General features: G+C 37.7%; 1 protein-coding gene across 2 annotated transcripts in view; it reads left to right on the forward strand.

Moving 5' to 3' along the window:
* GTF2F2 (general transcription factor IIF subunit 2) overlaps positions 1–12,370 on the forward strand; it is a 161,248-nt gene that overhangs the window by 23,402 nt on the left and 125,476 nt on the right. For both annotated transcript variants that reach the window (XM_021714490.1, XM_008062133.1), the window contains exons 3-4: positions 5,372–5,390; positions 6,814–6,958. In XM_021714490.1, coding sequence (XP_021570165.1) covers positions 5,372–5,390; positions 6,814–6,958 — 164 coding nt within the window. The remainder of the gene's footprint in view (positions 1–5,371; positions 5,391–6,813; positions 6,959–12,370) is intronic.

Here is a 12,370-nt window from a genome sequence, read left to right on the forward strand (position 1 = left end):
TCCACTCACCTCAGCCTCCCAAAGGCACGGGATTACAGGCTGAGCCACCGAGCCCGGATGCTTGTTTAATTTTAAAGCCAATCTTTCTACATTACCATCTTGCCTCAGAATACTTGAGTTTTCTAGGTGATACATGCTGCATTTCCCTGACAGTCACACAGCCTGTACTAATATGGCTTCTCTCAGAGACTTAATTTCTAGCTTTATTTCCAAACATATTTAACATCCCAGGTCATGTGAAGGCCCACTAATGATAAAAAGTATAGACATGAAAATCAATGAGATACCATTTTTCTGTTATAAAATTGATTACATTTAGAACAATGTTATACTGTTGGTAGGAGTTTAATTTGGTACAGACTTTCTGTAAGGCTTTCTGGCAACATATATATTGAAACACATAAGTAGAACATACATGCACACATATACACCACATATTCCTGCTCAAAATAAAATAGAATGACAGTCACACTCTTTTCTCTGCCAGTTAGCGCACAACTTAAGCATTTTACTCAGTTCTTGGTGCTGCCATTATGTAGAGAGACAGGCCCTAATTTTATCTGGTAGAGTGGGACTGGAATAATGAGAAAGCTAGAAAAATTAATAATAAAATATTCATGCCTTGACTTAGCAATTCCATCAACTTCTAGGACTTATTCCATGGAAATAATAAGTGAGCAATGCAAAAGATTAATAAACATGGATAAATTAATACTAAAATATTCATATCCTGTTGACAATGTTCTCATCATTCTTTGGGCACTTCTTACTTTGTGACATAGAGAGATGTTTTCGACACATCTTGTACGTTTCTGCCTGAGCCCTGGATTCAGCCCTTTCTCCCTGGTTCCTTTTAAGGAAGAATGATATTTAAAAACTAAGAGCTGGATACCCCAAGTACTCACTGCTGCTTCCAGGCCTTCTCAGTGAACAGAGTTAGGAAGTATATGTACATACATATACACACCTCTTTACATCTGTATTTATTTATTTATTATATTTGAGTCAGAGTCTCACTCTTGTCACCCAGGCTGGCGTGTGGTGGCATGATCAAGGCTCACAGCAGCCTCAACCTCCTGGACTCCGGTGATTCTTCCACCTCATCCTCTCAAGTAGCTGGGACTATAGGCATGTGCCACCACACCCAGCTGTTTTTTATTTTTTGTAGAGGCAAGATCTCACTACATCGCCCAGGCTGGTCTCAAACTCCTGGTCGCAAGAGATCTTCCTGCCTCAGCCTCCTGAAGTGCTGGGATTATAGGCATGAGCCATTGTGCCCAGCTATAGTTAATTGTTTACATGTATTGAAAATTATGAATTCACACCAGTATGCAGTTCCAGTTCAATACCACATGATATGTTCTAGTTTTTTCCCTTTTCATATTCCCTCTTTTCCAAAAGTGGAAAACCTGGTTCCTGTTGTCCTTAATATATTTACTTATTTGTTCAGCCCTATGCATGTATGTATGTATGTATGTATTCATGTATGCATGTATTTATTTATTTGAGTTAGAGTCTCATTCTGTTGCCCCGACTAGAGTTCAGTGGCATGATCATAGCTCACTGCAGCCTTGACCTGGGCTCAGGCAATCCTTCTTCCTCAGCCTCCTGAGTAGCTGGAACTATAGGCATGTGCCACATTGCCCAGCCAACTTAACAAAAAATTTTGCGTAACCCAGCCTTCTGTTCTTATTTGTTAATTCCTTTCCCCACTCCATGTTTGAATACCTTATTCACTCTACTTGGGCTATTGCTCCCCTCATTGTGCTGCCACCTATGCTGTCCTCCATGGGGATACCCTCCTTATCCTGTTTGGGTTTCCATTCCCTGTCTGAAGCATTCCCTCTCTTCCATAGAGATTCCTCCTTATCCCACCAAGAGGAGAGCAGCCCGTTTCCTGCTCAGATTGTCCTCCTGTGTGGATGCCCTCACTTGCTAGGCTCCAACACACTCCTTGCTGAGCTACTTTTTTTATACCTGACTGGGCTTGGACTCCTTGCCCCTCGCTGCCCTTCTACCCAGGGATAACCTTTTAACCTCATTCGGACTTTGACATCCTCCCAACTCACTCTGTGGATACCCACCTTGCTTGGCCTCACCTGATGGTTTTTGAGCTCAGTTATTCAGGTAGACGGAGTAAATAGGAATGAAAAACAAAACACAAACGATGGAAACCCTCAAGCACAGGTGTAGGCTTGATTTTGTTGTTGTTGTTGTTGTTGAGTTGGAGTCTCACTCTGTCGCCCAGACTGGAGTGCAGTGGCTGCTCCCGTCCACCGCAGCTTCCACTTGCTGGGCTCCGGCGGTCCTTCCGCCTCAGCCTTCCAAGTAGCTGGAACTACAGGTGTGCGCTACCATACCCGGCTAGTTTTTTGATTTATTGTAGAGATGAGGTTTCACCAAGTTGCCCAGGCGGGTCTCAAACCCACGGGCTCAGGCAATTCACTCACCTCAGCCTCCCAAGGTGCGGGATTACAGGCTGAGCCACCGAGCCTGGCGACTTGATATTTTTTTTTTGGTTTTCTTAACCTAGAAAAGGTGGTGCTTTATTGGCTATAAGTGATAGTGAAAAGTCAGGACTATTAGTGTCGAATCCAAGAAGTATTTAAAAAGTATAAGAAAAAAGAAAGACATGATTAATAAAAATCTACAAGGCAAGTAGAATGAGGGGAGTGTCAAGAAGTAGCTGTGGGTGTTGAGAGATGGACTCCGAGGAGCAAGGGAGAAAATGCACAGGATTGTAAGGAGTTCAGTGAAAGAATGGCAGGGGTTTACTTCATTCATTTCTGAAGGTATTACTGTGTTGTGCAATAATTAGTGTTTATAATGTTGACCACAGGTCATCATGCAAAAGGTGTATTATGGTTATAATATAGAGCTACAAAGGTTGTATATACTTCATACATTCACATACCAAGGCAAGGGTATGTCAGCCTTTTAAAGTCAGCTTTAAGTCTTCAAGGATTAGCTTTTTTCCTGACAATATTAACTCATCCAGAGCTCATCAATCTCGTATCATTCTAGTTAAGATACTCTTATAATTACATATGTATGCAAATGAAGCTGTCCTCTCCTCCTGTGTTCCCTAATTGCATCTGGGTGATTTTCTATTTGCTAAGACCAGAAATGTTAACGCAATCCGTAATTTTATCTTTTTAAAAAATACTGCCTGCTTCCAGTAATTTCCTCTCCTCTCCTCTCTAACAGTTTAATGACCCTGCTGTGTACTTCTTACTTGCGTCCTACCACTACCTGGTTTAAGCCTTCATTACTTTTTATGTGGGTGTTGTGTTAGCCTCGGTTGAATTCAGTAGATATTATGGAAATGTCTTCTGCCTCTTTTCCTTTGCTTGTTTACAGCACCTCTGTCTTACAGGTAGCTAAATTAAATGCCTCTAGAAACTAACTTCTGGAGTGATAGGGAAGGGACTGTGGTGAATTTAGTACCTCCCCCAAAAGCATTTTGAGGGGATTATTATCATGCTGAATTGGGGGCCAAATCTTCAGTTTTTGTAAGAGAAGCTGGAAATTCATATTTTTCTGTGAAATCTTAAAATGTTCTCACCTCTTTTTTAGATACTTCCTCAACAGAAAAGAGGTTGACATTGCATTTTAATATATGAAAGACTGAGAAATCCTACAGTAAACAAATCTGTTTAAGAATCTGGACTCCTTAGTCTGGCCTAAGAGACTCTACCACTCGACTACAGGCTGCCATGTCAAGAAGAATATGTAGATACTTTCTCTTTTTTCCTGGGCTATCCCCTTAACCTGGAATTTCCCTGTGTTATTGACCTCATCCTTGACTCAATTAATCTTTTCCTAGCTTTTTAGTCTGTATTTCCATGATGGGTAAATTTATGGCATGTACTTCTGCTATAAAGGTTTTATCCTTATGGGAAGAGAAGATACAGCTGTCTTATTTGTAGCTGTTAATGGATCGGACCTATTTTCATTAAACTAGTACCTCCTTGAGGATGAGGACCCACATTCATACTGTTCCGTGAACCTAGCACGTTGTGTAGTGATTATTTAGTCGACTTTAAGTCTGATGATAGAATGAGTGAGTGGCTGAGGCAGGTTGGAACTAAAATGGGTGTTATGGGGAAACAGTGACTTTCTCACTGGCCTTTGTATGTCTGGTCATGTCAGTCCATGCTCCATCTATTTTCTGGTGCAGATTTCCTAGGGCATATCTTTGTACTTGTTATTCTTTTGCTCAAAGCTCTCCAGTGGTTCTCCAGTGCCCAAAGAATAAAGTCAGTACTTTGTGCTGTGATAGTTGGGATCTTCCATGGTTAGCCCCAGTTCTCCCCTATAGTTCACCTCCCACTATTCCTTATTTTGCCTCCTTCCTTCCAGGCATATTTGGTCACTCATTGGTGATTAGACCCTTCTGTGGCTTTGCTCTGCTACTCATGTCTGATGTGGTATTTTCCCACCTTAGCTCATTGTAATGTTAGTAGTCTTCAAGGCTCAACTCAGAGCTGCCTCTTTGTTGAACCATTTTTTAACTCTTAATGTGAAAAAAATGGTGTCCTCTTATTTGATCCTAGCACATTGTGACTTTCTTGATTGAACGTTACAATTTATCTCATTTTATAGTTATGGATATACCTTTTATGTCTTCTGCTAGCTGGGACAGGACTTTAGACATGTAGGAGGTATTTAATATATGTTTTTTAAAAATTAGGCTATTATATAGGGTGTATGTTGATTCTGTATTTGTAAAAAATTTTTCAAAAATATTTTAAAATGTCATTCAAATATAGCATATAGAAAATAGTGTGGAAGGATATTTAGTGTCCCAAGATGTTAACAGTGTAATTATGGCTATTTTAAAACTTTTTTGCTTGTCTTATTAAAAATATTTACATAATGGGCTTAGATTATTTTTGTAAAGAAAATTGCTTATAATTTTTAAAATTTGTAAAATTTAATAACTTGATCTTTAAGATTTTGTTAGATAAATTAAAACTCTTCAGCTAGACAAAATGAATAGTAGAATTTGCTGCAGTACTATATAGATATGGTATTCACATGCTACTGAATGCTATAAATGCTCAGAAATAAAGACAAGAATTGTAACAAGATCATTATTTAGACAGAATATAATTAGGACAGGGTATAGTACTGTTAAATGACACAGACTCATAATATCTAGAATAATTATATATGGTTAATATGAGTCTCTTTTTCTCATAGGATTGCAAATAGGGCAGTTGAGGAGAGCCAAGGGTAAATACTAGTTAATCTCTGTAAATGTAATATTTTGTGTAAATATGAGGTAGCATTATTTCTTTTAGTTCTTAACTCACTTTTGAAAATAACATGGGCTCTAATTGTAAATATTTCCTTTCCTCTCTTTTAGGAATCAAGGAAGGACTGAGGTAAGATTGTTTATGAAAATTTTAGTTAAAACATGAGATTAGCTTACTTTTCATTAGTAATAGTAAAAAGAAAGTGTTGTCGACATTTTGGGAAACTCCACATCGAATGAGTGGCTGATGGTCAGGAACACATAAAGTATAAATGCCCCCTTGTGTGAATGAATGGACTCTTTTCTAGTTGTTCATTCTCAGTGTTTTACTTTTTTGACCTAAATATTCCCTCTCTCCGTACCATGAAAGTGAATATGACTTCAGTAATACTTTAGTAATACTTTCTTTAGTATTATTTCAATGTGGCAAAGGCATTTGATTTGGATTTTTTACCCATTGGGTCCAGTTTCATAATTTATGTGTACCTATCAAATAGTAAAGAGATATTTCTAAGTACTTCATGATTTACATAGTTGGGAACTCAGTAATTTTAGGTTTATAAAGCGCTATTTCTTTTTGAGTTGTAGTCTCACTCTACTGCCCAGGCTGGAGTAGAGTTGCATGCTCTTGGCTTATTGCAACCTTGACCTCCTGACCTCAGGTGATCCAACTCAACCTCCCAAGTAGCAGGGACTATAGACACATACCACCGCATCTAGCGATTTTTTTTTTTTTTGTAGAGACAGGGTCTTGCTATATTGTTGCCAAGTAATCCTCCTGCCTAGGCCTCCCAAAGTGCTAGGATTATAGGCATGAGCCACCATGCTTGGCCTATAAATTCTTTAATGAAGAATTTGGTGTTCTTTTGGTTAGATCTGGTAGAAAATAAAAATCATTTTGAAAAAATACCTACTATGGCTTTGTATTCTAAACCTTACTGTTAAGCTGTCCTTGTAAATATTTAGTTATATTTATTAAAATGGTAAAAAAAAAAATGTACCATGTACTCATGCAGTAGTCATTAAGACATAAAAAAGAAATATGTCCTCTGTTTATGGGAGTGTTTAAGTTTTTCAGAATAAATAGTTTACTTCTTCCCTTGACCTCCCAAAGTACTAGGATTAGAAGAGTAAGCCACTGTGCCCAGACCAAAAGCTCTCTTTGTTTATAATGGTAGGTTAGCCCTATTATTCTGACAAATGGGAATAGATTCTCTCTCTCTCTCTCTCTCTCTCAGACATAGAATCTTGCTATGCTTAGGTTGGAGTACAATGGCTATCACAATCACAGGCATGATAATAGTACACTACAGCCTTGAACTCCTGGGCTCAAGTAATCCTTCTGCCTCAGCCTTTGAGATTATTGTAGCTGGGATTATAAGCATGCACCACTATACCCACTTACATTATGAATTAGTATTAAGAATTTTTAAATAAAGTTAAAAATTTTAATCAAGTGACTAGAAACACGTTTTAAAAAACTAGATTTATAACCAAAATTTCTTTGAATACAAAAGTCTATTGTAATAAACTCTGGTTAATGTGTCCATTAGGTGTCGTTTACTTTGAATGAGGATCTTGCAAATATTCATGATATTGGTGGAAAACCAGCTTCAGTTAGTGCTCCTAGAGAACATCCATTTGTCTTGCAAAGTGTTGGAGGACAGACATTGACAGTGTTTACTGAGAGCTCATCGGGTAAGTGGTAGTGGAATTTTTTTATGTGATTCCCATGCATATTGTATAGATTTTCTGTCTCAACATACACTCCTGTTTGCTTTTTAAAGGTCATTTCCAAGTGCTGCATCTATAGTTTTTGTCTGCCTCTGTTATTCATATTATTCTGCTTCTCTGCTGTATATTTTCTTGTGATTAATGAAATTTTGGCCACTATGTGAGAAGGGTTTGGTTTTCAGTTGGGTATGAAGATATAGTACAAAGCAGATGAAAGAATGTGGTGTGTAAAGCTGCTTTCTAAAGATGTTGAAGAAACAGTATTCTGAGTTTTGCTGAAATAAAGTCATCCTTGCTTATTTTGGTAGATTGGCATTTAGCAAGTATAAGTCGTATTTCAAAACATACTCCTTAATATTAGGGAATATTTTAGTCAGAACTTTTGTTCTTGTATGCTTTGTGTACCAAGAGTGTCTTTTTATTACATACAGAACAAACACATCTAAAAAAAAAGTAGTCTTTTTCTTTCTTTTTTTTCCCCTCCTGGCTGTAGAGCCTAACACAATGGTAACTTGTAACTTTTTGGTCATGTAGTTTAAGGTAAAGGCTTGTGGTCCCTGATTATTTTGATACTCTAATGATTTGCAGTATAGCATTATGGGAAGTAGAAAATGTTAAAGTAACAATGTCTTCAATATGTCCATTTTGTGCCAGAGAAGATTCAACCCTTCAACAAATATTTATTGTATGCTACATTGTTCAGGACATAGTATAGGCCTGAATCTGGAATTTGATTCCTGAATCCAATGAATCTGAAATTTGTCTTTGGCTTGTTGGGATTTAATAAGACCTGTTCAACCTGTGAGGTATTCTCTACTTTAATTATTGTCTCTGGAGTGGAAGAAGTGTGGCCCCAAAATGGTAAACAAGAGGCATAGTCTTAAAATCTATTTGATCATGATTTAAAAAAAAAAAAGAAAGAAAGCATAGCCTTGATAAAAGATTGAGATAGAGAAACTTGAACTTCTTTTGTAGAAAAAAGTACCCTATTTCATATATTTTTACTTCTTATTGCTGGCACTTATACAAAGACAGTGATGTAGAAAGCTAACATTTCTTAGCCTCAAAATTGGTCTTCCCCTTACATCTTTTAAATTCTTTAGGATTGTGCTCTTTTGAACATTTCTGGTTACGGTGTACTCCAAAGTGAATATGGTTTTGTAAGGATTATCTTGGTGGGGATATGGAAAGGATTAACTCTTTATTTTGGAGTTTGGACAGTGTATTCTTGCTTTGTAGAGCTGTGATAATACAAATGTAGGTCTAAGTTGATGTTAGTTATAATACACCATAACATAATTTTTTTACTTCTCAATCTCATTATTTTTGTTTCATGTTGTTGTCCCCTGACTCTTCTTCTTCACTTTTTTTTTTTTTTTGGGTTGAGGTCTTACTCTGTCACCTTGACTGGAGTGCAGTGGATCATGCAGCCTAGACCTACTGGGCTCAGGTGATTTTCACGCCTCAGCCTCCTGAATAGCTGGAACTACTGGCACGTGCCACCATGCCATTTTTTCTTGCTAATTTTTCTTGGTAGAGATGAGGTCTCACTATGTTGCCCAGGCTGGTCTTGAACTCCTGGACTCAGGTGCTCCTTCCGCCTTAGCCTCCCAAAGTGCTGGAATTACAGACTTGAGTCATTGTGCCCAGCCTATGTCCCTTGACTGTCTTTGTACCTTTCCATGCCTTAATTTCCTCATGTGTGAGGAATAAGGATAATCACATATTTACATTTATGTATAAATATGAATATATTTAAACCCTTGAAACAATCTCGATATATAATGAATGTTCAAATATTAGCTGTCGTTACTACTATTAATACTACATCTGTTTTTAAACACTTTAGGTTTCAAGTTTAAGTCATGTGCATGCATTTTAGTTCAGTCTGGGTGTATATAATTTGATAAAATTCAGCCAGTAGGAATTTTTATATTAAATGATTCTCCATTGCCTGGATGACTAAGAAAAAAAGCTCTAGAGTTATTAATAGTTTATCTCCTTCTCTGAGGAGTCTTATGTATTTGCTATTTCTAGTCATTAAAGCAACAGTTCTCCAAGTGGGTTCCTTGGATCTCTAGGAAGTTGCAAATAGACAGCAGGGCCTCTGTGATTGCCCTGACATACTTAAAATGTTAGTTGTATGTTGTATATATGCATATTTTTCTATAGGACAGGACCTGTGAGCCAGAAAAGCAACAGAGCCACTGGTATGTGATTTAGTATATGACTAAGCCATTTTATACTGAGTAAGCTGTTTATTTTACATTGAAATATAAGTGAAATAGGCATTATTTTGAATACTTTTACATTTTCCCTCAAGCATAGAACTGGACCTCCTTAATATAAAAAAAATTGATTTGCTAGGCTCTTCATTTTTTTTTTTTAACAGGCCTGTCAAATGTAGAGTTTTATGAGAAAAGTTAAAACCACATTTGAGTTTAATATGTTGAGTTTTAATAACAATTTAATAGCTATTTCTTCTGTTAATATAATTTTGCTGGTTTTTGAGAGCCTTCACCTTTGAGATAATTTTTCTGATGATTGAATTATGCATATTTGGGTATCTTTTGAAGAGGTGGGATTAGAGGTTACTGGTGATAAGGTGTACAATGGTTTTTTCTTAATTAAAGTAATCTGCATATCATCATTAACATTTTATGAACCCAATTAATTTATTTCTAGTTGAGTATTCCTAGCTGAGAGAATTGCTTTCTTTTTATGGGCTATTTTGGGCTAGCCCTTCTTCCACCTCTGATATTTCCTTGTGAAATTTGAGGCGATCTTTTTATTAAATATTTTCATAGGAGTCCCTATTACCCTTATCTCTGTGGAAATAGCCTCTTGTGTTTTGTTTTGCCCCCCCCCATGGGTCGTTGGTTTAGCATTTTTATCTACTATTTATTGGTAACTACATAGATAATTTTCATTTTTCCATCTTTGATATACTCTTTGGCATCCTTTTATTCAAACTGAGATTTTCATCTTTCTCTTCCTCCTCCTCTTCTTCCACCCTCTTCTTCCTCCTTCCTCCTCTTCCTTCCCTCTCCTCCCTTTTCCTTTTTTTTTTTTGAGACAGAGTCTCACTACATTGCCCAGGCTGGACTTGAACTCCTGCACTCAGCAATCTTCCGGCCTCAGCTTCCCGAGTAGTTGGGACTACGGGTTTGTGCCACCATGTCTGTCTCTTAGATTTTCTTCTTTATAACTGCCAGTTCTAGACAAAAGTGTTCACTCATCTGTTCAATAGCTATTTTTGGTGCTAGGCCCAATGCTAGAATAAGATTAGACTCTTGTCCAGTGGAACAACTAACTGTGAATAAATAATGGCTCCAATAAGTGCTATAATGGAGTTATGTACAAAGAGGGGGGGAAAGAGTGTGTACTTTGCCTGAAGGAACCAGGAAAGGCTTCCAAAGTGGAGATGATATCTGAACTGGACCTGATGCATATGAGTAAGTGTGCATGAAGGGGAAGAAAGAAAGCCAGGGTAAAATTCATTTTTGTAGCCTTTAAGGACTTCTTCACTTTGCATTCTCTTGCCTGTCGTCCTCTATTATGTCTATCTAAAAATCTGTTAAGTAGTCTTGGGTAGATAAAGCAAAGAAGCTCACTTGTGGACTTCATAGTCTAGTTTAGAGATTAAAAGGTTTGAACTGGTGCAATGGAAAGTGAACAAGAGACAGTAGAAGTAATTTTGACAGCTTTGGTAATGAATCGGCTATGGGAGATTTGGAAGAGTGAGACATCTAGAAGGATGTCCAGGCTTTTTTTGGCCTGAACATCTAGATGATAGTGAGACCATTACTGAGTAGAAAATATTAGAAAAAATGGACAGGATTAGAGGTGATTTAGAAACACAGTGAATTTTTGCTTTCATTTTTCATTAGCTTTGACTCCTTTGTAGCAGTTCATTAATTCAGTAATTTAATATTTGTGCCTGCTTTTTGCAGTCTCTGTTTTAGGCTTGGGACATGTTAGCAAGCAAAAACTCAGCCCTTGTGGCAGTTACATTTTGGTAAGAGGAGACAGCAACAAACAATAAACATGAATAAATTATATCACTGGCTAAAAGGTGGTTAAGTTTTCTGGGAAGATAGTGGGAATTGGGATTAGGAGTATTAGTTTGAGAGTGGAGCTTGCAATTTAAAATAATGTGGTCCGGGTGGACCTCACTGAGAAAGTGGAGTTCGAACTGTCCTGAAGGAAGCAAAAGAGTTAGCCATGTAGAGTTAGATAGCCAGCTAGGAGTTTTCTCGGCAGAGAGAGAACAGTAATGACTGGTGCTCCAAGGTGAGAGCGAACCTGGGCTATTCAAGGAGTAGCAAGGAGGGCAGGGGTAGATGACAAGGGGGGAAGAGTGGTAGGTTAGTAGGCTGGAGAGGAAGGGGTTTGGTAGTGGCAGGTAGTGAGGTATTTGTAAGCCCTGATAGGGAGTTTGACGTCTCTGTTAGTGAAAATACGTCTTTCCATAGTTCTAGTATAACACTGAGCACATCTGTGGTTTAGGATTGAGCACACAGTAGACGGGTTTGTTAAAACAAACATGTTTAAACCGCTTTTTTCCTCCTAAGAATGACTAGTACGCTAAAGGCACTTTTTAGAATAGTTCTTAAGTGATCAGATAGTTTGTTAGTGACTCACAGTATGACTGTTGTCCCTTCAAATACTCTTCCTTCAAAGTGTTTTTCTTAAGACACTTGAGGCTCTCGATTGAGTATTAAATCTCTTTTGTGCCTCACTTTAATTTTTGCTTGTTAAACTTTGATTTTGGCACAGCTGGTTTTTTAAATTTTCTCTTTGCTTATCAGATTAGTTCAGTGACGCTTGGTTGGCCACTCTACACATTATCATAAGACATATTTCCCAGATAAAGTCGCAGCTGAGGTCATTGGTGGCTTACCTTATTTATTTGCCAGCTTGAATTTGGTAGCATATACTAAGACTAACATATGATTAAGACTATGTTGGTTTGTATTGAAGAAAAATATATAGCTATGGAAATGCTCTGTGAAGATGCGGAATTATCAGTCATTTTTAAAACTGAACTGATATTAGAATTTTAAATCTGCCTTGTATGTTACCATCCATGCAAGCTTAGTAAATAGAGCATAAATCAAATTCTTTTTTTTTTTTTTTTTTTTGAGTCGGTTTCTTTTTCTTTTTTTTTTTGAGTTGGAGTCTCACTATGTTGCCCAGACTGGAGGGCAGTGGCTGCTTCTGGCCACCGCAGCCTTGACCTGCTGGGCTCCGGCGATCCTTCCGCCTCAGCCTTCCGAGTAGCTGGAATTACAGGCGCTCGCTACCACGCCCAGCTAATTTTTTTTGGATTTATTATAGAGATGAGGTCTCACCAAGTTGCCCAGGCGGGTCTCG

This window comes from Carlito syrichta, unplaced genomic scaffold, assembly GCF_000164805.1.
Source record: "Carlito syrichta isolate Samal-C Ts95f unplaced genomic scaffold, Tarsius_syrichta-2.0.1 Scaffold305658, whole genome shotgun sequence".
NCBI lineage: Eukaryota > Metazoa > Chordata > Mammalia > Primates > Tarsiidae > Carlito > Carlito syrichta.